This window comes from Puma concolor, chromosome B2, assembly GCF_028749965.1.
Source record: "Puma concolor isolate L17-30 chromosome B2, mPumCon1.1.hap2, whole genome shotgun sequence".
Classification (NCBI taxonomy): domain Eukaryota; kingdom Metazoa; phylum Chordata; class Mammalia; order Carnivora; family Felidae; genus Puma; species Puma concolor.
The window spans coordinates 15384756-15409863 of record NC_141671.1 but is presented as its reverse complement, the minus strand read 5'-3'; the positions used below and the strand labels follow the sequence as shown (position 1 = coordinate 15409863).

Here is a 25108-nt window from a genome sequence, read left to right as displayed (position 1 = left end):
CCGGTAAATAGAAATGTTGGGCATTTTTCATGTGCTAATTGTACATCTCCTTTTCTGAGATGTTTGCTTAAATCTTTTGCCCATTAAAAAAAAAATTGGATGTCTGCCTTATCGATTTGTAGGAGTTTTTAAAGAAATATATCTGGATCGCAGTCCTTTCTCAGATGTGTATGAATACCAGAGGTTAAGATTTGTCTAATTTGCATCCACAGAGGCAAGGGTCAGACGTCTTAATTCCCCAGGAACAGCAAGGGCATCCTCACCAGTTTTTATACCTGTGGCTGGTATTGTTCTCGAAGAGGAAACAAAGGATGGCTTGAGGGAAGCTGGCATTTTTGAGCCCGGGAGCAAACAGGGGCTTGAGGGCTTGGTGGGTAAGGGCAATCTAGGGTTCCTTGGCATTCCAGGAAGCAGCCTCAGGACCATAACCCAAAGCCACAGAAAGTCTTTGGTGAGTAGGGCCTGAAGTGTCTAAGCCACATTTGTCTTTGGGAGAAGGAAAACGTGACAGAAGTGTAGAGCCCAGGGGAAGCTGGGGGCCCTTGCTTGGTGTCTCACGAAGGGCACACTCACGAAGGTACACCGCCTGTTATCTTGTCCTGATCACACACAGGGAAAGCATGAAGCCTCAGAACGGGGACACCTTAGCATCCGGGGTCCTCCCCTTTCCATCTGAATATCTGAAATAGTGAATGATGTGTGACTATGGAGTCCTCTCCTATATTCGTTCCCTGCCGGTGCTTTAGAAAGGACCTCATCAAAACAGGGTTCCTGAGGGGCGCCTGGGTGGCTCAGTCGGTTGAGCGTCCGACTTGGGCTCAGGTCATCTAACGGTCCGTGAGCTCGAGCCCCGCATCGGGCTCTGTGCTGATGGCTCAGAGCCTGGAGCCTGCTTCGGATTCTGTGTCCCTCTCTTGCTCTGCTCCTCCCCCGCTCATGCTCTGTCTCTCTCTCTCAAGAATAAATAAAACATTAAAAAAACAAAAAACAAAAACAGGGTTCCTGAAATCCTCCACAGGAAGATCTCCATGCAGCCATGGGAAGTCTCGGCGAATTCTACGGGAATCAAAGTGGTGCTCGGTGATTATCCAGAATATTTATCTGCAGGAAAACCTTTGGTAGTCACTATTTGGTCAGGAGAGCGGAACATTTTCCCCAGCATGACTAGCGAGCAGGAGGGCGTCTCTTCAAGAACTGGATATGGCTCTTGCTGAAAAGCCCTGTCCCATAAAACAGGCGGGACTGACCTCACGTGGGCAGCCTGAACCAGAGGAGAGCAGCTGGAGAACGCACTGTGTGAACAGACTGGTTGGGGCCGGGGGGTGGGGTGGGTTGGGCTTGCTTTTAATCCAAGGAGAACCAGGAAATCAGAGCCCGGGTAGGGGGTGGGGAGTGAGAGAAGCAGGGCAGCAGGTGCACCAACACCTAGCAACGAAGGGGAAGCCAGGGAACCACAGCTGCACGAGAAAAGAAACAAAAGAAAGTTGGGGGAAGGGAGTCAGGAAACTTCGACAGGTTTCAGATGAGATAGATCTCAAGGTTGTGTAAGAGTCGGCTGGGGATGGCGGAGAGGGCCGAGTCCTCCAAGCAGAGAGACCACACAGCAAAGGCCCCGAGGGGGCCTGCTCGTCTTCGAGGAGTCTTCATGGGGACACCTTGCAGCCTTGAATCTCCAAACACAGGCTGGGCACCTCCTCGGTGTGAGCCCGAGCTGTTACCCCTTCCCTGCCCTGCAGCCTTTCCAAGGCGGGAATTTCTGTCCCCCTGCCCCGTGCTGCTATCCAGGGTCCTGTTCATATCGGATGCTGGTCCTTTAACTTTTAAAGCCCTCCCTAAAGCCTTGTGGCTCCTGATGCCTACCGATCTCCCTTGGGTCCTGAGGACAACGGGCCTGGCCCAGAATTGCTGTTTTCTTGTCCCCCTGACAGGCTTGGCCAGGCTTACTCTGTGGCATCTGGAAAGTAACTTTCTTGCTCCCTGTTTTAGTTTTTAAAAACTAGGGGCGCCTGGGTGGCGCAGTCGGTTAAGCGTCCAACTTCAGCCAGGTCACGATCTCACGGTCCGTGAGGTCGAGCCCCGCATCAGGCTCTGGGCTGATGGCTCAGAGCCTGGAGCCTGTTTCCGATTCTGTGTCTCCCTCTCTCTCTGCCCCTCCCCCGTTCATGCTCTGTCTCTCTCTGTCCCAAAAATAAATAAACGTTGAAAAAAAAAATTAAAAAAAAAAAAACTGCATGCTATTCTATAATCTCACAGTCCTATTGTGACAGCCTCAGTTTTTTTTTTTTTTTTAAGAGCCTTTGAAGAAAATGTGATATAATTACATTCAGTTTCATCCTCGATGTAGCCAAGAACCCAAAGTGCGATTATAGGTGTACCCAGTTTTTGGAAAAACTGATACATGGAAATTCTCATAACACGGTTATACTCGGAGAGGATTTCTCACACGAAGAAATCACCGCTGGGGCTCCTGGGTGGCTCAGTCGGTTAAGCATCCAACTTCGGCTCGGGACACGATCTCACGGATCATGGGTTCAAGCCCTGTGTCAGGCTCTGTGCTGACAGCTCAGAGCCTGGAGCCTGCTTCAGATTCTGGGCCTCTCTCTCTCTCTCTCTCTGCCCCTCTCCCGCTTACACTCTGTCTCTCCCCCAAAAATACTAAACATTTTTTCAGCATTTTTAAAAAATCACCACTGGTTTCCTCTAAGTAATTTCCCCCAAGTAGTTAAAACAAGACCAAGTTTTCCAAAAGTTCAATCCATATCCAACTTCTCAACGTCCGCAGGAGGACAGTGTAGAAAAAGGCACATCTGAAATGCTCTGTTCTCCTTCCCTCTACTCATCACATCAGGATTTTCATGGCCTCCTCAGCCCCAAACCCTGTAATCTCCAGCCTTCAGGTGGGCCTCTGGGTGCTCACCCACGGATTCCACCCGGCCCAGACTCCGGAACTGTTTTCGGGGGACCCGAGGCTCACCGGCCTTCTCCTGACCCTGAAGGCATCCATGCTACTGCCCCATTTCTCTGCTTCTCTTTCTTTCCTTTTAAAATTTATTTTTATTTTTTTTTTTGGGAGAGAGAGAGAGAGCATGAGCAGGGGAAGGGCAGAGGGAAAGGGAGAGAGAATCCTGAGCAGGCGCCATGCTGTCAGCAGGGAACCCACAAACCACGAGATCATGACCCGAGCGGAAACCAGGAGCTGGACGCTCAACTGACTGAGCCCCCCATGCGCCCCTCTCTGCTCCTCTAACAGAACTCTTCAGAAAGTTGTTTGTACTGGTTGTGTCCACTTCCCCTCCGCCTGTTATCTCCTGAAGGCAGTTCAATCAGGCTTTCACCCCACCACCACCAAGAGCATCTGAAACTGCTCTTGTCCAGGGCGCTCGCCGGGTCTAACGGGTCCTGCTCCTTGGAACCTTTTCTTTACTTGGCCTCTCAGCAGCTGATTATTCTCCGACGTGGAACCTTTTCTTTACTTGGCCTCGGGACCGCTGCTCCCTCAGGCAGTTCCTGCAGCCTCGCTTGTCTCTCTTTGCGGAGTCCTCCTCCTATCTCCGGCCCCCAGCCAGCAGAATCTTCTGGAACTCAATCCTCAGACTTCTTCTCTCCACTCTCTGCATTCACTCCCTAAGGGGTAGCTGGGGTCGCGTGGCTTTAAATGCATCACGAAAGGGGCACCTGGGTGGCTCGGTCGGTTGAGCGTTGGAGTCTTGATTTCGGCTCAGGTCATGATCCCAGGGTCGTGGGACCGAGCCCCACATCAGGCTCTGTGTTGCGTGTGGAGCCTCTCTCTCTCTCTCTCTCTCTCTCTCCCCGTCTGCTCCCTTCCCCTGCTCGTGTGCGTGCTCTCTCTCTCTCTCTCTCAAATAAATAAATACATAAATAAATAAATGCATCACGAAAGCTACCAAATTCATGTTTCAGTTGGGACCTTTCCTTTGAATTCCAGACTCACACAAGTCTTCCTCCTTCCCCTTTGCTTGCCCACAGTCTGTTCCCCTTAGCTACAGGAGCGATCAGGTTAAAATGTGAATTAGAGCTCGGCCTGCCTTTCTCAAGACCGCCAATGGTGGAACGAAAGCCCGTCTTTACGAAGGTCCCCGAGGTCCGCACCAGCTGGCCCCCGACGCCTCTCCGAGCTCGTTTTCTGCCCTCTCACTCGCTTTGCTCCCATCACGGGCTCATGGCAGGTAGTGGGGCCGGTCGATAGCCCTCAGGCGCCCCGGGGAGGAGAGCTGCCCACCCCAGCCCTTTCCAGGGGCAGCCAAGGCTCAATGACCTGGCGGGGGGAGGTGCCAGGGCCCAGCCGCCTCCCCCAGGGTGCGCGGCTCTGGAGGGTCGTCCTACCTTCAAAACTCCCCGCCGGAGACAGCTCGTCTTCCGCCCCGCCTTGCTCCCTCCCCCCTTCCCTTCCACAAGTTGAACCCAAGAGTACTCCCTAACACAGACCCCGGGCACCCATCACCAGCTCACGGGGGCAGGGACTCCACCTACTTTGTCCACTATTACTCCCACGGCCCCTGCCGCCTAGTAGAGCCTCGGCACCAAGTCAGGCTGGTGCTGGTCGTGCCCTGACCGTCTGATGCTAGTCGTTGGCCATTGTTACGTCCTCTGGGACTGAAGTCCAGCGTGGTGGGTCTCCATCTTGACCCCCTTGATCCCTTTGATTCTGAGTCGATGTTTCGTGGCTCTCCCATTGTCTCCTGCACGACGTAGGGTCTGCCTCATTATCTCCTCGTCAGTCCTTCTGGAGATATGATCCTGCCCTTACAGTCTAGTCCCTAGATATCTGCTATTCGATTAGCAGGAATCCCTCCTCTCGCTCTCTGGATGCCCTTGTGCTGTTCAATACTGGAGCCTCCCCCTGGAAGCCCAAGTCCCCATTCTCATCAACGTCCCACCCGTGGTCTGGCAGAGCCTCCCTGAAAGCCATGTCCAAACTTTGGGCCACACCTTAATCTTCAGCGTCAAAGGGGGCATTGAAAGGCAGTGTCACTGCCGTAGGAAAGGGTGTTTGCGTTGGGGCCGGGAGGGTCTGGGTGTACATCCCAGCTGTCGCTTACAGCGGGACACCCTTGTGCTGGTCCTTCATTCCTCTGTGCTTTAGCTTCCCCACCCGGGAAAGCACAGTGACATCAGCCTCGCTTGGTGGCTGTCAACAACACGTGAAGACATATGAAAATGTCTGGCACGCAGCTGGCAGTCAGCAAACTTCTCCCGACCGCACTGAAATCCTCTGAAACATCTGCCCTATTGTGTTCCGTGGAATAGCACAATGTCCTCGGGAGGAAACTCTGAGTCTGGGTAGCTCTGCGTGCAAAAACATAGTATTTCCCTTGGGAAAACATTAGCGCTCCGTGAAGTGCCATGATGATTTCAAGCATATTGAAACAAGACAACAATAACCTGCGCTGCAAAATCCACACCGTCAGCCGAGTGCACCAGGTCAGGGAAGAATCTCACGTCTAGGAAAGCGTGGCTTTACCTCCGAAAGGCAGCCTTTAATGAACAGGGAGCACTGACATATACCGAACACCATCCTGGCTCTTGCCCGACCTCATGGAAACCTGTATATACGAAGCCTTGCCAAATTCACAGAAGCTTTTCTAGTTCCCATTATTTTGCTGCTCGAAAGGAAGGGAGTAATCTCTTCGCTGGCAGGGTGTGGTACCTTTAACAGAGCGCTGAAAGCAAGTTCAACACAAATGACCCATGCTGGCGGGTTGCGCAATTCTCAAGTTATTTTTATGATGGGCAGTGTTTTTCTTTTTTATTCTTTTTTCCTCCCTCTTGAGTTGGCTAATGCTTTCCAATGAGCAGGCTCTATCTGGTGCGACTCGGCTAGCCCAAGCCGCACGCACGGTGCCAACGAGAGGGGCCGTGTGGACACGCGTTATGTTAATGGACTGCCAGTAAGGCGAGGACGGGAGAGGAAATATTGGGCTGTCCACTTGCCATTTGTACTCTTGGCTTGGAAGCAGGTCATTAGCTCAGCAAAGAGAATATAAAAATACACAGTAAGGTCGCCATAACTTCTGAAGCCTGAGCCATCGTCTGTGAGGGAATCAAAACGTGGGTAGACACGTCATGAAGGTGTTCAGTGTTCCTCTATGTGACCAGGTACAGAGCTTCCCTGCACAACTTGGACGAGCTGTTTCGTGCTGGCCTGGCAGGTCACTCCAGGTATGCCTAGCACCCTGCACTCAGCGGGTTGCCCCACTCACCACCCGCTGTGTTTTCTCTGGGATACCGCCAGGCAGAATGTGTCCGAAGTCATTATTGAATCTGGCAGACATTGTGCCCTCTCCACATACTTTATCCATTCCAACGGCTAAAGAGGCGAAGGGTGTTCTGGAGAATGTGCAGTGTGCATCCAAGAAGGCAGATTCCTTCTTCATCTTCAGCCCACGATGGCTCAAGGATTCCCAGTTTCCTCTTGGGGAGCTGAGTGCAGGAGTCAAGAGGGACGATTGAGTCCAGCGAATGGTTCCCAGGAGAAGCTTTGGCATTTAACTCTTGCGTTCGGGGCGCCTCGGTGGCTCAGTCAGGTAAGCGTCGGACTGCTGACTTTGGCTCAGGTCATGATCTCACGGTGCGTGGGGTCGGGCCCTGAGTCGGGCTCTGTGCTGGCAGTGACGAGCCAGCTTGGGATTCTCTCTCGCCCTCTCTCTCTGCCCCTCCCCTCCTCGCGCAAGCTCTCTCTCAAAAATAAAATAAACATTAGAAGAAAAAACCCCCCGACAACTCTAGTGTTCATTTTTAAAAAATATTACACGCTCATGGTAAAATAAAATTAACTAGCACACAATGAAGACTAAGCCTCCCTCAGCACCCCCAGTTCCCTTCTCCAGCGGCAACGAAGATTACCACTTTTTTTGCGTGTCCTTCCCAACAGAGTCTATGCACATTAAGAGGAGCTTTGATTTTTGAAATGCACTTTCATACGTTCGGCTGAAACGGTTGGTAAGATAGCTTTTCCAAATAACTCTCCATGGTAACATAACTTTGGAACACACACACTCACACGGACATCCACATGGACACACGCAGTCGTCCTCTTAAGCACAAAATGGAGGGGAAATGATGCAACAGAGTGACTAGAAGGTATATTCCAGTAAACCGCGGCGGTGAGTGGATTCTCAGATGGTTCCAGACAGCTTTTTGTACAGAAATAGCCCCGTGAGAACACCCAGCCCACTCAGACGGCAGAACAAATCCCAGGAACTTGCCTTTGTGCAACCTTCCCCGTCAAGCTCAAGTCCAAACACATCAGACCTTGGCAGGGCTGCTCGGGTACATTGGCCGACAGACAGACACTCTAGAAGCTCTCCGTGCTTCTCTCTCCGCAGCAGCAGTAGATTCGTCCAGATTGGGATGCACCAGCTCCTCCCCACCCCCAACACACACAAGCCAAAAGCCCCTCAAGTTTCTCTCCATCATGCGGTTGAGTAAAGCCCCAACTCGCTCTCACTCCAAAGGAAAGGAAAAAAGCACCAGCAAGTATAAAGCTAAGACGTATGTGTGCATCTTTGGTAGAAATAAGAAAACCCATCCTCTCTCTGAGGCCATTCTGAAACTCAGTCGTGCTCGGAATCACTCAAATTGGCAAGGCGTGTTTGGCTTCGGAATAGAGGTGGCTGGTGGGAGTGATACAGAGTGACTTGAGTCGTTGTCATCCTAGTGACTTTCCATAAGTGACATGGGAACGGGGACACTGGAGGACTAGGTTTTACCTAAGTACCGATACAGAACACAAGAGCTGTCATAATTTTTAGTCAAGTCAGCCAATCTACAGGAGCCTGGGTAAAAATCTCTCATCGAAAGCCAGCATTCTAAAATAGGAGCCTGGAGGGGCGCCTGGGTGGCCCAGTCGGTTAAGCGTCCGACTTCGGCTCAGGTCATGATCTTGCGGTCCGTGAGTCCGAGCCCCACGTTGGGCTCTGTGCTGACAGCTCAGAGCCTGGAGCCTGTTTCAGATTCTGTGTCTCCCTCTCTCTCTGATGCTCCCCCATTCATGCTCTGTCTCTGTCTCAAAAATAAATAAACATTAAAAAAATTTTTTTAAATAGGAACCTGGGGCACCTGGGTGGCTCAGCCAGTTAAGCGTCCGACTCTTGGTTTCAGCTCAGGTTGTGATCTCACGGTTCGTGAGTTCGAGCCCTGCGTTAGGCTCCGCGCTGGCCACGTGGAGCCTGCCTGGGATTCTCTCTCTCCCCATCTCTCTCCGCTCCTCCCCCACTCTCTCTCTCGAAATAAATAAATAAACTTTAATAAAATAGAAACCACATGGAAGCCAACAGAAAAGGAACATTTCCATCATATAGCAGATACACTTGGGATTGTAGTCTTTCTCCTGGTTAAGGAAATAGTGACTTTGTACGTCTGGTTCGGGAGACCTGGAAGGATCACACTCCAAGAAAATACTGCTTCACCTGCTGGCTACTGCCTGAAAATCCTTTCCTAGTTGAGAAAGCCTTAAATTCCTCAACAACATAGAAAGTGTAATAAGCAGAACCCCCTGCATGGAACAGCAATTATTATAATGCTGATTTCCTGAACTCTTATTGATGGTAAATGCTATATTCATACTCAAGACTTTCCATGAATGATCTCCTTTAATTCCCGTGGTAGCTGGTCCCCAGGATGAGCCCTCAGTGATCCTGCCTCTATATATACATGCCCTTGTGTGGTGCCCTTCCTTTGAATCTGGGCTGGCTCTGTGCCTCCCATGTAACCAGTAGAATTGGGGGGGGGGGTTTGGTGGGGGGAGGAAGGTGTACTGTGTGGTCTCTGAGGCTAGATCGGGAGGAGCCTCACAGCTCCTGCCTTGGTCTCTTGGAATGGTCATTCTGGGAAAAGTCAATCGCCATATGAGAAATCCAAGTCTCCGGAAGCCATGTTGTAAGGAAGCCCAAGCAAGTCACGTGGAGTGGCGGAGGGGACACAGGTGCTGGCCAGCCCTCAGCGATCCCAGCCATATACATTCCAGACATGTGAACCAAGAAGCCATTTCCATGCCAGCTCAACATAGTTTTCAGAGGATTCGGCCCCCAACTGACATCTGATTACAAACGCATGTGAGACCCTAAGTGAAAATTGCCCAGACGAGACTGCTCAACCCACAGAACCATTGAAAATAATAATAAGTTGGTGTTTTACGCTGCTAAGTTTTAGGATGTCTGTTATTCAGCGACAGATGACTGAAACACCGACTCTCCAAGATTCTGAGTATCACAGCTAATTCTCCAACGTCCATGTCACCCCTTCCTTACCGTGCAATCTGGGGCATTTGGCCCGAGTCTAGGGGTACCCCTGCTCTGACTATGTTAGTGGTTTTCAGAGCATGATCTGGAGGCTTCCGTGGCACCCCACAACTTGTTAGAAAGGCAAAGTCTCAGGCTCTTCTCTTGACCTACAGAATCAGAAACGCTGACACTGAGGCCCGGTTATCTGTGTTTTTGTAAGTCCTTCCCGCCACCCCGATGTACGCTCAAGTTTGACAACCACTGCATACCAACCATGGTAATCCTGTCCATGCCTTGCTAGTAACTGGTTTACGGAGCCAGGCCTGAGGCAGTCAGTGCATAGCATTCCCTTCGTGCCAGTCATTAGCCCGTGGTCAAGGGGGTGGTTTCCTCTGCCCTGGCTGCCACTCTGTGAAGGGAGCCAGGTTTAAGATGCGGCTGATCCCGAGGATGGAATGCAGAGAAGCAGAAAGAACCTTGGGTCCCTGATAGCGGGGTTCAGTCAGCCTGTTGCACCTTTGAACTTTCCATTATTAGGGCGGGATGGGGGTCAATCGATTTCCTCACTGGTTAAACCCATTTGGGTTGGCTTTCTGGTTACTTGTGGCTAAAAGCACCGTGAGTGTTATGATCTGTGGTTTATGTGGGACAGGCAGGCTGATTTGCAGGAGCTCAGACCCCTAGGAAGCAGAAAAGGCTGGGGTTTGAACCCAGGTCTCTGTGCTGTCAAAGCCCACCCTCATAACGAAGGGCTGAGATTTGCTCTCTTCCCGAGGGGAGAGGTTTCTGGGTTTATTTTTGGTGGGTTGGGGCACTGAGAATACACGAAGGCAGTGGGCGTCTCACAGAAGAAGAGATACCATGGAATGGGGGAAAGGTCCAGGGCGGGGGGGGGGGGGGGGGTCGCATGAAAGAGAATTCCTGCCCAATTCGACTCAGGTCTGGTCTGTGCTCGGGTATTTCCTCATGTCCTTAAATTGAATGATGTCCTTTCTCCTCTCCTTTCCCCCAAAACAGATCATCAGGCTGTGTTGTTTTGTAAGGAAGACGCTGGGAGAGGGTAAGACAAGTGTTCCTTTGGGGAGCAGGCTGATTGGTCCAAGTAGTTCTATAAACTGCATCCGCCCACATCGCGCTACTCCAAAGACAGTTTATAATCACAAAAGGAACAATCTGGAAGATTCCAGTTGTCAACACAGCTCAAATGTAGCAGCAGCAGACCTCGCAGAGAAGACATATGTGGTGACACGGATTTGGGATTTTTACAACCTCGGGGAACCCCAGGCTCTGTGCGCCCTTCGGGGATGCCAACATTTGATGGCGGGGCGGGGCGGGGGGGGGGGGGGGGGAGGTTGTTGCCTCTATTCCCCTCCGCGGGGGTCCCCAATCGAAGGCCAGCTACATCCACTCCCGCCCCATCCCTGCATCTCCGGGCACCCCCTGCGAGAGCGAGGTGGCTAATTTTAACCTGTAACCCTGAAGCCCAGTTCGGGGCCCTTCCGAGGTACCAGGGTGGCTGCAGCTTGCAAAGGACACTTCCGAGGGAAAACACAAAAGGTGACGATTCTTGCCTCCAACAATCACCCGGGGTTTAAAATACGGGCAGATCCGCCTTGACAAAATTTCCAGCGAATGTTCTCTACGTTTGAAACAGATTGCGCCGGGAAGCAGAGAGCAAGCGTTTAGTGAACACTCCGCTGTGTGCACGGCGTCGTTTCATCACTGGGAAAGGACATCGGTTAGGGGACAGTCCTTCCAGAAGCGCTTAGAAACAACTGTAAGTCCACATGTTCACTAAGCAGGAAATGCAGATGAGAAAATGCACCGACTCACAAAACGGTTTCTAGGCATTGGGTGGCGATGCAAGTAAACCGATTTAATCCTCGTAATGACCCTATGACTTGCGTACTATTATTATCCCTATTTTACTGATAAGGAACCTGAGGCCCTGAGAGCTGGGGTCATTTCCCCAACGTCAAGGGATTCAAACGGAAGCAGCCTGGCTCTGGAGGCTGTGCTTCCAACCTTGACACAGGACGCGAATGGCGAGGAACACAGAGAAAGAAGAATGGGGTCGATCCAGGTGGCTTCCTGGAGGAGGTAAGTGGTCACAAAGAATGATGGAGATTCGGGGCCACGTTGGTGGTGAGTGAGAATGAGCAAGATTAAAAAAAAAAAAAAAAAAAGACAGTTGGTTCCCCTTCTTGCTAACCCGTCTTACTTTTTAAAAAAATGTTTATTTATTTATTTTGAGAGAGAGAGGCGGAGAGGATCCGAAGCTGACTCTGCACTGGCAGCAGAGAGCCCGATGTGGCCCCGAACTCACAAACTGCAAGATCATGACCTGAGCCGAAGCCGGACACTCAACGGACTGAACCACCCAGGCGCCTCTAACCCTCTTAGTTTTAATGACTCCTTAGTTTTAAGGCCTCCTTCGGGGGAGGCCTCTTCCCTAACCTTTATCATTCCGCAAGCATCAGGTACTGGGGCCCTGTGTGCCCTGAGCCCCAGGACTCACGTGCTGTAGCCTCAGGACTGTGGTCTGGGGAGGAAGAGAGTCTCCTAGTTTCCCCTCCTTGTGTTACAGACAAGGGACAGGAGGAGCAGAACGGGACGTCCCGTCTCAGAAGATACTGGAAGTCTGAGAAGACGGGTCACGGCTGGGGAATCTTGACTTGCCTACCTCGGTCGGCATGAGTTCAGAGTCGGGGGCGTGGGGAGAGCACCGCGGAGGTCCCGGGGGAGGAGTTTTCTGCGGAGCGCGGGGGGGGGGGGGGGGGGGGGGGGGGGGGGTCTAGGCTCCTTGGATGGCTAACCCTCTGGGCCTTCAGGCCATTCGTAGCGCCCCCTTCAGGCCGCAGGCTGACTCACTCCCTGGAAGAGAGGCCTGTGCTCAGGATGGGTGGCCTCCGCCCGCCTGGGCTGCCCCAGGCACGACGCTGGCCCCTGGGGATGAGAGGCCAGAAGGCCCGACCCCTCCCTGGGGGTGCCTGCTGTGCGGCCCCGGGGAGACCAACGCACTCACCACTGACAAGCTCGGTTTCTCTCCCGGTGCAGACCAGGAGGCGGCTCTGCCCTTGTAAAACACTTGAAGTAGAGGGGTGCCCTAGGTTAGTTTGTTTTAGTTATCACTGAACCTTAATAAAAAACCTAATTTAGGATTTATCGGTAACCAAAGCATCTTCTTGGGAGACTGATCAGGAGTCATGTGGCACACAGGGAGGGCACCACAGGAGGACTTGGCCCCCGCGGGGTCCCTGGGTGGCGGTGGGGGGGGGGGGGTGAGAGTGGGAGGAGCTCCAGTAACCAGCCGTGTGACCCACGTGGCAGACTGCACAATTTTCTGGCTTTGGTTCTTCATCCGAAAGTTGAAGGGGTAGAATGGACATGTTTTTTTTTCAAAACCAGTTTCGGGGCGCCTGGGTGGCTTGGTCGGTTAGGCGTCCGACTTCAGCTCAGGTCATGATCTCACGGTCCGTGAGTTCGAGCCCTGCATCGGGCTCTGTGCTGACCGCTTGGAGCCTGGAGCCTGTTTCGGATTCTGTGTCTCCCTCTCTCTCTGCCCCTCCCCCTGCTCACGTTCCGTCTCTCTCTGTCTCAAAAATAAATAAATGTTAAAAAAAAATTAAAAATAAAAACCAGTTTCAATGAGTTCGACATACAATTTACGGATTTAAAGTGTGTCCTCCGTATATTCACAGAGTTGTGCAGCCATCACCATAATCCATGTTTAGAACATTTGCATCACCCCAAAAAGAAACCTTGTACCCTTCGCACTCACCCTTTCCACCCCACCCCCACCCCTCAGCCTTAGGCAACTCCCAGTCTAGGTTCTGTCTCTATGGATTTGCTTATTCCGGTGAAATGTCTGTGTGTGTGCACACCTTTTATGCTTAAATAACTTTAAAAAAAATGTTTATTTATTTTCGAGAGAGACAGAGACACAGTGTGAGCTGGGAAGGGCGGGGGGCGGCGCAGAATCGGAAGCAGGCTCCAGGCTCTGAGCTGTCAGCACAGAGCTCCAGGCGAGGCTGGAACTCACCAGCCCTGAGATCATGACCTGAGCCGAAGTCCTTCTTTTGCATAACCAACGGAGCCACCCAGGCGCCCCTATTCTTAATGTAACTTTTTTAACCCACAAGAAGGTGGGATGAAAAGCCAGTGCGCCCTTCCCGTGTGCCCCTTCTCCCTCTCATCTCTCTGAGATCTGAGATCTGAGGCCCCGCTTTGAGAAGAGCAGGAGATACATAGTTTCCATGGAAAGCTGAGAGCAGGCAAGAGGGGTTTTGTGCAAATGAAACAGAATTTGGAAAAGAGGCGAATGCTTCCAAGGGCCCTGTCAGGATTTGGGTAGCCCAGCTTTCTGGAAAACTTTTGAAAAGTGGCTGAATAGGGGCGCCTGGGTGGCGCAGTCGGTTAAGCGTCCAACTTCAGCCAGGTCACGATCTCGCGGTCCGTGAGTTCGAGCCCCGCGTCAGTCAGGCTCTGTGCTGATGGCTCAGAGCCTGGAGCCTGTTTCGGATTCTGTGTCTCCCTCCCTCTCTGCCCCTCCCCTGTTCATGCTCTGTCTCTCTCTGTCCCAAAAATAAATAAACGTTGAAAAAAAAATTAAAAAAAAAAAAGTGGCTGAATATATATATATATATATATATATATATATATGGTATGTATTATATATTTTATATAATATATATTTTTTTTCTCACGTAGTGCTACAGATAGATGGTTGACTTCGTTGATTAAGAACAAAATATTCTAGGGGTGCCTGGCTGGCTCAGTCAGGGGAGCGTGCGACTCTTGATCTTGGGGTTATGGTTTCGAGCTGCACACTGGGCGTAGAGGTTACTTAAAAATAAAATCTTAAAATGGGGCTCCTGAGTGGCTCAGTCGGTTGAGCGTCTGACTCTTGATTTCGGCTCAGGTCATGATCTCACGATTTAGGAGTCTGAGCCCCAGGTCGGTTTTGCAGGTGCAAAGCCTGCTTGGGACTCTCTCTTTCCTTATCTCTATGCCCCCCCCCCCGCCCCCCCCGCCCCTGCCATCTCTCTCAAAATAAATAAACTTAAAAAAAAATGAGATACCCTACTTAATGATCCACCAAAAAAAAGGGCATTAAACTAAATAGTAAGTAATTATTTAAGGCCTAAACTTTGAATAAATCTAAGGCTTAGACAGTGGCCTTCATGTCAACATCAATCCTTTAATACAAAAACCCCCAAATAAAATGAGGAACATTCACAGTCACTCTGGGAGTTATGCGAGGGGCAGGCAGAGTAGAATCCTTCACAGCTTATGCCCATTTCCTTGAAGTTTCTGGATTCCTGCTATGATCTATGTACGTACCTTCTACAATCTATACCCTAGCTGTTCAAGCAATTATTGTTTTTTGCTAAGACCCCGCATCTTTCTCAATAAATTCATCTGACTCAGGTGCCTGAGTGGCTCAGTCTGTTGAGCGTCCGACTTTGGCTCAGGTCACGATCTCATGGTTTGTGGGTCTGAGCCCTACACCAGGCTCTGTGCTGTCAGCGTGGAACCTGCTTCAGATCCTCTGTCCCCTTCTCTCTCTGCCCTTCCCCCGTTCACGTGTGCTCTCTCTCAAAAATAAATAAAACATTGGGGGGGGCACCTGGGTGGCTCAGTCGGTTATGCGTCCAACTTTGGCTCAGGTCATGATCTGACTGCTCGTGAGTTCGAGCCCCACGTCGGGCTCTGTGCTGACGGCTCGCAGCTTGGAGCCTGCTTTGGATTCTGTCTCCAGCTCTCTGCCCCTCCCCTGCTGGTGCTCTGTCGCTCTCTCTCCGTCTCTCAAATAGAAACTAAAAAATTTAAAAACAAGAATAAAACATTAAAAACTAAACCTGTCCTGGTATGTGTTGGTGTCTTGGCACTCTGGGGAGATGGCGAGGGAAAGGTATTCCTTTGAGTCAGAACGCTTGGGTCTGAACCTGGAGTCACCACGTCTCAGCTGGGCGCTGGTGGGCACATTACTTCGACGGTCTCTGCCTTGATTTCCTCATCTGTAAAGAGATTATTTCAGCGCTTACTTCATAGGGACGTGATGAAGACTAAACGAGCACGGAAAGACGTTCGAAATGTGCCTGGAATATGGTAAACAAATGCTCCATAATCATTCCCATGCCCGTTACTGTTCCTGCTGTTACTGTAGAAATGTGGGAACCGTGGCTTGGCAAGCTTAGATGGTTTTCCCAGGAGCATGGCAAGTGGCAAGCTGGGGAGCTGAACCCAGGGCTCCTGACTCATCTCATTAGTGGTTTTGAAATTATCTGCTTAGAAAAACGGGTGTTGAGCAACCACACCGTGATCCTCTGCCGCTAAAACAAAACAAAACAAAACAATCATGGGTTTATTCATTGGCAGGAAGAAGTTAATGGACTTCTCTCAACCTTAAACTTTTTCCCTTAGAGTTTTCTTAACCTTTGAGGGCTTGCTACTCTTTGGTCTATTAGCACGCGCAGTGCTCATAACCAACGGGAGGCATTCGCATAAATATTAATGGTGAAGACTCGGAAGTTGCCGGCCGTGCTCCATTCAACCGCTGTTTGGTTCTCACGCACGCTGACCTTGTTTCTTAATTGTACTCGCACCTCGGAAGCAGACTTTCTGCAGGGGCACCTGTCCAGGGTCCGAGTGAAGGGACTGGATACGCCAGTGATTTGCAGCATCCCACAGAGGACACCACGTTCAGCGGAGAAGGCGATGCCTTCTGGGTCCACCACCCCCTTAACAGGCCTGATGGCCACCAAGCGTGCCATAGCCGACCCTGACTTCTACCGGGTGTCGGCTGATTTTTTTACACGTTTCCCTCAAACCTGCGAATTGCAGATCAAGTATATGTGTTTTGAGTTATTCTTAGAGGAGAGAGTCAGAAAAGAAGGAGCCAGAAAGCTGGGAACAGAGGAGGACAAATGGAGTGGGGGACACATGCCTTCGCCATGCAGCGTAAGGCAACCGAGGCAAAAATAAACCTCAGGACGCCAGGGGTCCAATGCCTGTTGGAAGTCTACCCTGATCTTTCTGTTTCTAATTTTAATTTAAATTTTTTTTAACATGCAAGGGACTTTTCTTTCTTAAAAAAAAAAGGGTTTTTTTTAATGCTTTTATTTATTTTTATTTTTATTTTTTTTTTAATTTTTTTTCAACGTTTTTTATTTATTTTTTGGGACAGAGAGAGACAGAGCATGAACGGGGGAGGGGCAGAGAGAGAGGGAGACACAGAATCGGAAACAGGCTCCAGGCTCCGAGCCATCAGCCCAGAGCCCGACGTGGGGCTCGAACTCACGGACTGCGAGATCGTGACCTGGCTGAAGTCGGACGCCTAACCGACTGCACCACCCAGGCGCCCCTCTTTTATTTATTTTTAAACAGAGAGAAAGCAGGAGCTGGGGAGGGACAGAGAGAGAGGGAGATAGGACCTGACGTGGGTTCCGCGCTGACAGCAACGAGCCTGACGTGGGGCTGGAACTCGTGAGCCGCAGGACCATGCCTTGAGCTGAAGTTGGATGTCCAACTGACTGAGCCACTCAAGCGCCCCTCTAATTTTGAGAGAGAGAGAGAGGCAGCAGTGGGGGAGAGGGGCCGGAGGAGAGAGAGAACCTTCAGCAGGCCCCATGCTCAGCACAGAGTCTGATGTGGGGCTTGATCCCATGACCCAGGGGTCATGACCCGAGCCGAAATCAAAAGTCTGACGCCCGACTGACTGAGCCACCCAGGCCCCCCTACCCTGCTCTTTTTAAGGGGAAGGGAGCGGTATCTGGGTTACGCCATGCTTTGCTAAATAATACCGCAAAGCTGAGGATCTATAACCCTGCAGATTGGGGAAGAGCTTTGAGAAATACATCTGCGTGTGAATTTGTCCATTTGAAGCGATTATCTCCTTCTCTTTAAGTGTGCAGGCCGTGTCACTCGCACGCTTAACCAACGCTGTGAATGCCAAGCCGACAACCACTGCCAGCCTCCTTCTTCCTTGTCCGCCTCCCACCGGAAGGGCTGCAAAGGCGAAACACTTTTCGCCTTGACTAAAAGGCGAGACACCTATGAGAAGAGCCCTTTTGGAGCTCTCTCTCTTGTTCTGCATGCTGCCACCTGCGGATATGAGGCCCGGAGCTGTGGCAGCCATATTGTGATCACGTAACCCCAAGGCTGAAGCTGAAGGCCTAACATACAGAGGAAGGGAAGAATGCAAAGATGAGAACAGCTGGATCCTCAAAGGCAACACTGACATGCCAACCCAACCCTGAGGATCACCTGTATTTCTAGACTCAATTAAGCTATAAAAGTCATCTGGCATAAGCCACTGTTTGTTTTACGTTACTTGCCGTTGAAAGCACCCGATCGCTACGACGTAAAAAAATAATACTCATAAGTGCTCTCATGGGTTCGCTGAATACCTTGGTCCCGCAGGTTTCCATCCTTTCTCCGTGAAGTCTCATCACCCTTTTTCACAGATACCACAGAGACACCGCCTCTCAGAATGATATGAGGCTCACACACCACAAACTACTATAAAGAAGAAATAATAAAAAAATGCTTCCGTGTTAGGCACAGACGCTGGCTTTCGTGCAGTAAGGGACACGGTGCCACTCAGCAGCTGTTTCTTCTCTCCTGGGAGGACGGACGTCGTGGGCTCTCAGTTGGCCATGGAAGAACCGTAATATCTTCCAGAGACAGTGAAGTGCCCGAACTACAACTGGGAGTGCAGCTCCCTGGGCCGATCTTAAGCTTCCAAATCATGAACTGATAGGGGACGGGGAGGATGAAACGGAGAGAAAAATATAAATTAGGACCTTATAAAATACCCAGGCCTCGGGGCAACTGGGTGGCTCAGTCGGTTGAGCATCTGACTTCTGGTCAGGTCATGATCTTGCGGTGAGTTTGAGCCCCGTGTCGGGCTCTGTGCTGACAGCTCGGAGCCTGGAGCCTGCTTCGGATTCTGTCTCCCTCTCTCTGCCCTTTCCCCACTCATGCTCTGTCTCTCTCTGTCTCTCAAAAATGAATAAACATTAAAAAAAACCCAACCCAGCCTCAACTCCTTCCTCCTGAGAGTGCTGGCCTAGAAATAGTTGTGCACGTACTTGTAACATGTAAGAGGCGACCCAAAGCTGTTGACGTTAAGGTGCAGATGCCCACATCCTTGTGGGTGGCGGTGGCCCCTGCGAAAGCTCCCCAGCCTCCCACAGTCTGTGACCCTCGCGTGGAAGCTGCGGAATTAAGGTAGACGCCACTGGCTGTACGATGCGTGGCAGAGCTCGGCTGGGGAAAGGCAGAGTCTTCGATTCCAGAAAGAAAGCTGTTTCTGGAAAATGCCATCCTTCGACGCAACATTATTTTGGAGGACATCAAAGTCCGGAGGCAAAGCCAAGGCTTTCGTTTTGCCGCACTGCGTGCATGTGAGAGCAGGACCAGGTGGATGGACGCCCCCCACCTGCTTTGTAAACACGGAGGCCGAGTCTGCAAATCATTGGAGGCCTTTTAGCAACTTTAAGGCTCATCCTCAAGTCCAGTTTATTTGACTCTCTACCGTTGGTAGATTTCTGGTTGGAGACCATGAAAGGTACCTAACATTAATTTCTCAGCTATTTCAGTGGTCCGCTTTCCCAAGGTGTCTGCTTTCCTCGCATGCAGACGCGGTTACACTGAAGGTCGCCTGCACAGTGACTCGCGAAGAGCTCCCTCTTCCAGAGCTGGGACGCTTGCCCAGCGGGTCTCCAGGGAAGGAGCTGCCCCAAGGAACCACAGCACCCCTCCCTGCACCCTCCTGCTCGGCTGCCACCTTGGCCGCAGGCTTTGGATACGTTCTTCCGGGCTTTGTCCCAGTGGAATGAGCTCTCCAATCACCAAGCCTCGGGGCGTGTGCTGGGCCTTTCCGGTTCTTCACCAGGAAGCTGGTCTGAGAGAGTTTTGCCCACCTGGAGAGAAAGGGGAGGTAAGAGGTGCAGAGAGGAGGTCGGATGGCATTGGAGTCTCGCCCCTCCTGAGCTTTGATTCTGTGAGCTAAAAGGGCAGATTCCTTCTTGCTCAGGCTAGCCTGATTTGGATTCCTAACACTCATACTTCTCAAACTTGAGCTTGAAAACCTCATTTCCCCTCAAACAAGTAAAGGGTTTTACACAAGCATGCTGATTCTTTGGAATAATAAAAAAATTTATTTTGTAAATCAAATAAGCACTTCCCAGGTTGTCATCTATACAAACCCAATCTTGGGGGTATTAGATTTTCTTGTAATACACCATTACCCTATACAATTGGAGGGAGTAACAGTTAAAATACAGTGCAGACACAGGCTGCTCTAGTTCTTCTCCATTCATTGAAAAATCTGAATGAGAAGTAGGCACACAGAAACAATCACATATTTTACTTTAGACAATAAAGATATTATACCCACTCTACAATAAAATGGAATTGAGTGTTTGCTTAAGTGACGAAAAGGTTAACAAATGATTTGGGTTACAATCAGAGGAACGGGAGTGTAAATCTTCAGCAGGACAGGTATTTTCAAAATAGAAGCGCAACGAAAGGCTCGACGTTCCCAAACACAGAGACTACAGAAGGAATAGCTTCCGCTTAACACGTTCTTGCTCTAGCGTCAGAAAAGCTGCAAATCTGATACACGTATGTTAAGGCCGAAGTTTCCTAGACGGGGGTTCTAGATTTGTTCGCAAAGGACGGCGACAGGTTCGACGGAGCATGGTGGGGCGGAAGAGAAATGCTGGGCCGGTGCTGACATGGTTAATGCACAGGCAGAGGCGGGGACGGGGAGGAGGCCGAGAGACACAGAAGCGAGGCTCCTGTCACTAAGGGCAGCTACAAAGGGAAGGGCACGAGCTGAGCCGGGGCCAACCCAGGCAGGGACATGCTCGCTGTGGCTCAGGGTGTTTATTTTTAGAGTGTTCCCGAGACAAATTCCAGCGAGATGTCTGGTTTGAGTCAAGCCTTTCTTCCCGAACTTGACTTCTCAACTGAGGTCCTTGGCGTACTTGAGGGAAAAAATGAATACATTCGGATTTGGTTCTGTTAGAGACGAAGCTGGAAAACCGGCCGAAGGGGTAAGAACGGCCCCGAGACCAAACTGCTGTTTCCTGGAAAGAACCGTAGAGACAGGCAGGTTTTGCTTACTAATGGAGCAGGAAAGGAGTCGATTTGGAGTTTAGGTTCTTTAAAAAAAAAAAAAAAAAAAAAAAAAAAAAAAAAAAAACAGGGCAGGCGGGAGGAGGCAGGAATGCAGAGGCAGCCTCGAAGGAGACGGAGCCTGTCCGTTCGATGCCCTGCCTTGGGCATGCATAGCTCAGGCACCTGTACCCACAGGGGCGTGTTGGCAGCTCTCAGCTCTGGTTAACTCCCCAGGGCCCGGACACGGGCTCCCTGCGAGTCGGGCCGGGCATCCTCCCCCTTCCTGAGATTAGAAATTAGGCGAAGGCCTAAATCCCCAAGTGATCTGAATCCCTCTGAGCCAGGCTAGTTCAGGGAACGGTCACGCTGCTCTCAGAAGCCTGGGCCAGCCAGCAGAGGGGAGGGCATGCTCGTATTTCTGGCCCATATGCTTTTCCCATAGAAGACCTCTGACCAAACAAAGAGAACACGGTCCCGAACCCTTGTAACCTCCACAGACGCACGCAACCTGAGCCACCCAAAGGCGAGTTGGTTGTTCCCAAGGTTGCGGGGATGGGGAGGCTGTCCTGTGCTGCAAACGACGGCAGAGCAAAATCCAAGGCCCCGGATCCAGGGCCTGACGCAGCCCACTACTGCAAACAGTGGGGATGGCACTTGGAGTACTTTCTGGCAGATGAAAGAGTGTCACCCCACTGAATGCCACTTAAAAACATATTTTACCGGGAAGTAAGGTCGCCTCACTTGTTTTTAACCTACACGAGTTACTGTTTGCTCTGAAACGTAACTGCCTACAGTGCTTGTGCCTCTTGGGGATTCTTTTAATTTTGGAGGAGTGTCTGCGCTCCAGGCCCTCTCTCCAAGTTCTTATTAACGAAAGTTGTATCTACATTAAGTAGTGGCAAACGTGGTCTTAATGGGATGTCATTTACTTAAATCTTTAATAATTAAGGCAATTGCTAAATGTGCAGTATTTTCTGGGGCTCCGTCCCTGAAAGGGGAAGAACGTACTGCCACGGTAGTTTATGGAGCAGTTGAGAGAATTCTGGATCAAGTTGAAAACGATTACATTACATTCACTTTGAAACTGATACCACCAATGCCAAAGTACTTGATTTTCATGCTTATTTGGAGTTCAGAATCTCTGTGCTAAACCTATGTTTTGAAAAAAGACAACGATTTACATTTCCGGAAGTTTCGAAATGACATCCAAAGGACAAAGGTAATTTGTCTGCCTACAGTGGCGGTGGGTGATTTATTCCACCTGTTTGAGCGACACTTGTCTTCTCCACCGTACCAGGTCGTGTGCACACGCGTGTGGAGAGAGATGGAAAACATGGTCTCCGTGTCCTCCTTTTAAAAATGCTTCTCCTCTCCCACATCAGTCATTCAAATAACATGAGAACGTGCTTCTCTAAAAGGACCCTGTCGGTAGGCATTTCTTTGTTTTAAAAACCAGAGGTAAGGTAGGTATAAGAAAGTCTTGAACAACCAAAGGAATAGACCCAGGTTTGGACGATGAGCCAGCATGACGGTTCTCTAACTTCCAAGCATATTCATTAAAGAAAGACTTGTGTAAAAAGTGCATCCGCTATCTAAAGATCTAGATACTGCTGCAGAAGGAAAACTGAGTGGTTCTCTTGCATGCAAAGCAGATGAAGACCAGAAGGAAGGAGACCGTGTTGCACAAACTAGACTTCCATGCCGAGAATTAGCGCGTTTTCTAGGTAGGCAATGCCACAAATGGGAGTTACCTTACAGTTCTCACATCATGGAGACTTAAGTGAGAGGGTGGGAGAGAAACCTAGCACTCTGGGAGGTAAAAGAGAGTCCCCAGTACCATTACAAAACTTCATTAGGCAACAAGATTTTCTAGCTGGAAGGCACGTAAAAAATAACCATGACAATAACAAAGACAATGGAAATGAAGAGGAAAAAAGTCTGCTTTGGATGGACAGGAGAGGGGAATCATTAACACCCCAAACAACTGGGCCTGAAACACAGTTACCCTAATGTGGGGACTGGCTGACGGGAAGGACCGGGTCCTCAGGTAAAGAGGATTTGGTGCTCTTGGTTCAGTTTCGGTGATTCTTCAGCACTTAGTGAAGAGGCGGAGACCCCCACGTCCTCTGACAAAAGATTTAAAATTGTGGAGAATTACGCAAATATTTACTGTTGATATGTCCCACAGGTTAGACCAAGTTCACTGGTCCAGCTGAGCGGGGTCTCCCACGCTTTGTCCACCACCGCTCAGCGTTACAAAGCCAACTAGACAGAAAAGACGAAAGGAACAATTATGAAATTCTTGACTCCTTTCCTTTGTCACATGTCCATACTCTGCATAAAATAAATAATACATGTTAAATCGAAACCAGGGTTAAAATCTGGAAATGGGGGAGGGGGCGGGGAAGGACAGCAGTCTGGTTTTCTTAAGGCAGAATGATAAGGATTTCTTTAAACAGACACTTTATTACATCCACAGGCGATAAAATCCCAGAGCTACTGTTAGGCACGTAAATACAGACCCTGTAAGAAAAAAAAAAAAAAATCGAACATAGTATTAGTTAACAGTTACTTAAGGAACAACTTTTCATTAAGAAAACACAGCTGTTTATCCACCTACCCACCAAGCAAAACAATGAACAAACGCAAGAAACTCAGATCATCTGCTAATGTGCCACATTCCACGAGACACCTGCCCACGACAACACTCCACTACTTGGGGCACCAGGGTGGCTCAGGCGCTTGAGCGTCTGCCTTTGGCTCGGGTCAGGATCTCCTGGTTTGTGAGTTTGAGCCCCATATTGGGATCACTCCTGTCAGTGTGGACCCTGCTTTGGCTCCTCTGTGCCCCCCGCCCCTTTCTCTGCCTCTCCCCTCCTTGCACGCTCTCAAAAATAAATATAAAAACGTTAAACAAAAAACAAAAAAAACCCCTCCACTCCTTCAAATCATCTTCAAAGTACAAATTATCCCATATTCAACAAAACTTTTTAATGAAAGCTGAGAATCACAGAAATTCTGTGGTCACAAAATACATGTATATTACAGGGACACACCCTTTAAACCTTCACGAACAAAATTCCACTTCTAAATGCTTTAGAAACTTGAAATACTGATTAATCCAAAATGTTAAACAGGAGTTGCAACGGATGGCTAATTATATTCACACGTGAGTCTTCATTTCCTCTTTGGGCTCAAAAATTAAAAAACCAAAATAGCTCCTCACAGGGAGTGGGACCAACTGAAGCAGAGAGATCACAGTTCAAAAGCCTTTTACTCCATCCATAAAATGTTCTATCTTGAATTTCACTAAAAAAGTTTTCAAGTAAGTAACGACTGTTCAATGAGAGTAACTTACAAAATTTAAGATTCTGACCATCGTAAAGCACGTCGCTATGCTACTAAGGGGAAAAAAGGCCAATTACGGTATGATGATCCATCTATTAGAAATTGTAAGGTGCCTTCTAATTTCAGAGACGTTAAAATGTGAAAAAAATGTGTTAGAATCAACAAAGTGCGCATCTTTGACTTATTTTCTAAATTCTATGTATTTTCAGCTGTTCTGAACGACTTCGGCACAAAATAGCTTACCTGCTAAATATTTAATGTTATCAAGCTTGTGCGACTCCAGCATGGTTTTGAGGCCAGCGACCTCAGTGTCTATCTTCCTGTCGGTCTGGGTGACAGCCCGATCTTGCTGGGCATGCTTTTAAAACAGAGAGTCACAGCATTAGACCAGCTGGGATACCTCTGTCCCCATGGCTCCCTCCTAGGGACCCTCCCCAGCAGGGTGCAGTCGGAGAGAAAGCTGGGGTAAGATTGAGGAGACCTGGGCTTTGGTCTCTGTTCTTCTATCTTCACACTATGTGCACTGATCAGGGCCTTTAATATTCCTGTTACTTTATTGTAAGAATACAGTATACAATACATACAACACACAGAATACGTACTGACTACTGATGTTACTGGGAAGGCTTCCGGTCAACAGGAGGCTATTGGTGGTGAAGTGCTCGGGGAGTCACAAGTTATATGCAGAGTTCTGATGCATGGGAGGGTCCCTAATCTCTCTATCGTTCAAGGATCACTTGTAGTTCCTTATGGCTAACAATTCAGGGAATGAGTAAGGAAATAAATGCCTGGATGAGTAGAAAATATTCTGGAGGAATATGCTATTCTGATGGAAGCGTCTTGTGAGTTTCAGAGGTCCCAAGTAACATAGGAGGGAAAAAAAGTAATGCGTGCCCTAAGTTCAAAAACAAAATAAAAAATAAAAAATCTCCATTCCTTATTCTTCAGTCACTGAGATTTAAACTTTCATTAAGATAATCAAATATTCTATTAACTGCAAAAAAAAAAAAAAAAATCCCCAGGATGCTCCACACTTCTGGGTGCATACCCCAAAAACTGAAAGCAGGGACTCCAACAGGTACGTGTCCAACCACGTTCATAGCGGCATTATTCACAGTGGCCAAGAGACGGCAGCAACCCAAGTGTCCACGGACAGGATAATCCAAACGTGGCACGTCCATATAATGGGATATTATTCAGCCTTACAAAGGAGGGCAATTCTGACACGTGCTACAACACGGATGAACTTAAGGGCATTGTGCTGAGTGAAATAAGCCAGCCAGTCACAAAAGGACAAACACCGTATGACTCCACTTCCATGAGGTCCCCAGAGTAGTCAAACCCATAGAGACAGAGAGTAGAACAGGGGAGAAGGGAATGGCGACCTA

The 25108-nt window shown here is 49.6% G+C and overlaps 1 protein-coding gene across 8 annotated transcripts in view; it reads right to left on the bottom strand.

The window, feature by feature from the left end:
* Positions 1-16608: 16608 nt before the first annotated feature.
* The window catches only part of MCUR1 (mitochondrial calcium uniporter regulator 1), a 29272-nt gene continuing 20772 nt past the window's right edge, over positions 16609-25108 (bottom strand). For 4 of the 8 annotated variants that reach the window (XM_086706236.1, XM_086706233.1, XM_086706235.1 and 1 more), the window contains 2 exons: positions 23964-24078; positions 19386-22637 (listed from right to left, as the gene is read on the bottom strand). In XM_086706236.1, coding sequence (XP_086562362.1) covers positions 22573-22637; positions 23964-24078 — 180 coding nt within the window. In that variant the 3' untranslated portion in view covers positions 19386-22572. Of the gene's footprint in view, positions 19172-19385; positions 22896-23963; positions 24079-25108 lie in introns of those variants that run through there. The other 4 variants (XM_086706237.1, XM_086706234.1, XM_086706231.1 and 1 more) reach the window with 2 other exon arrangements.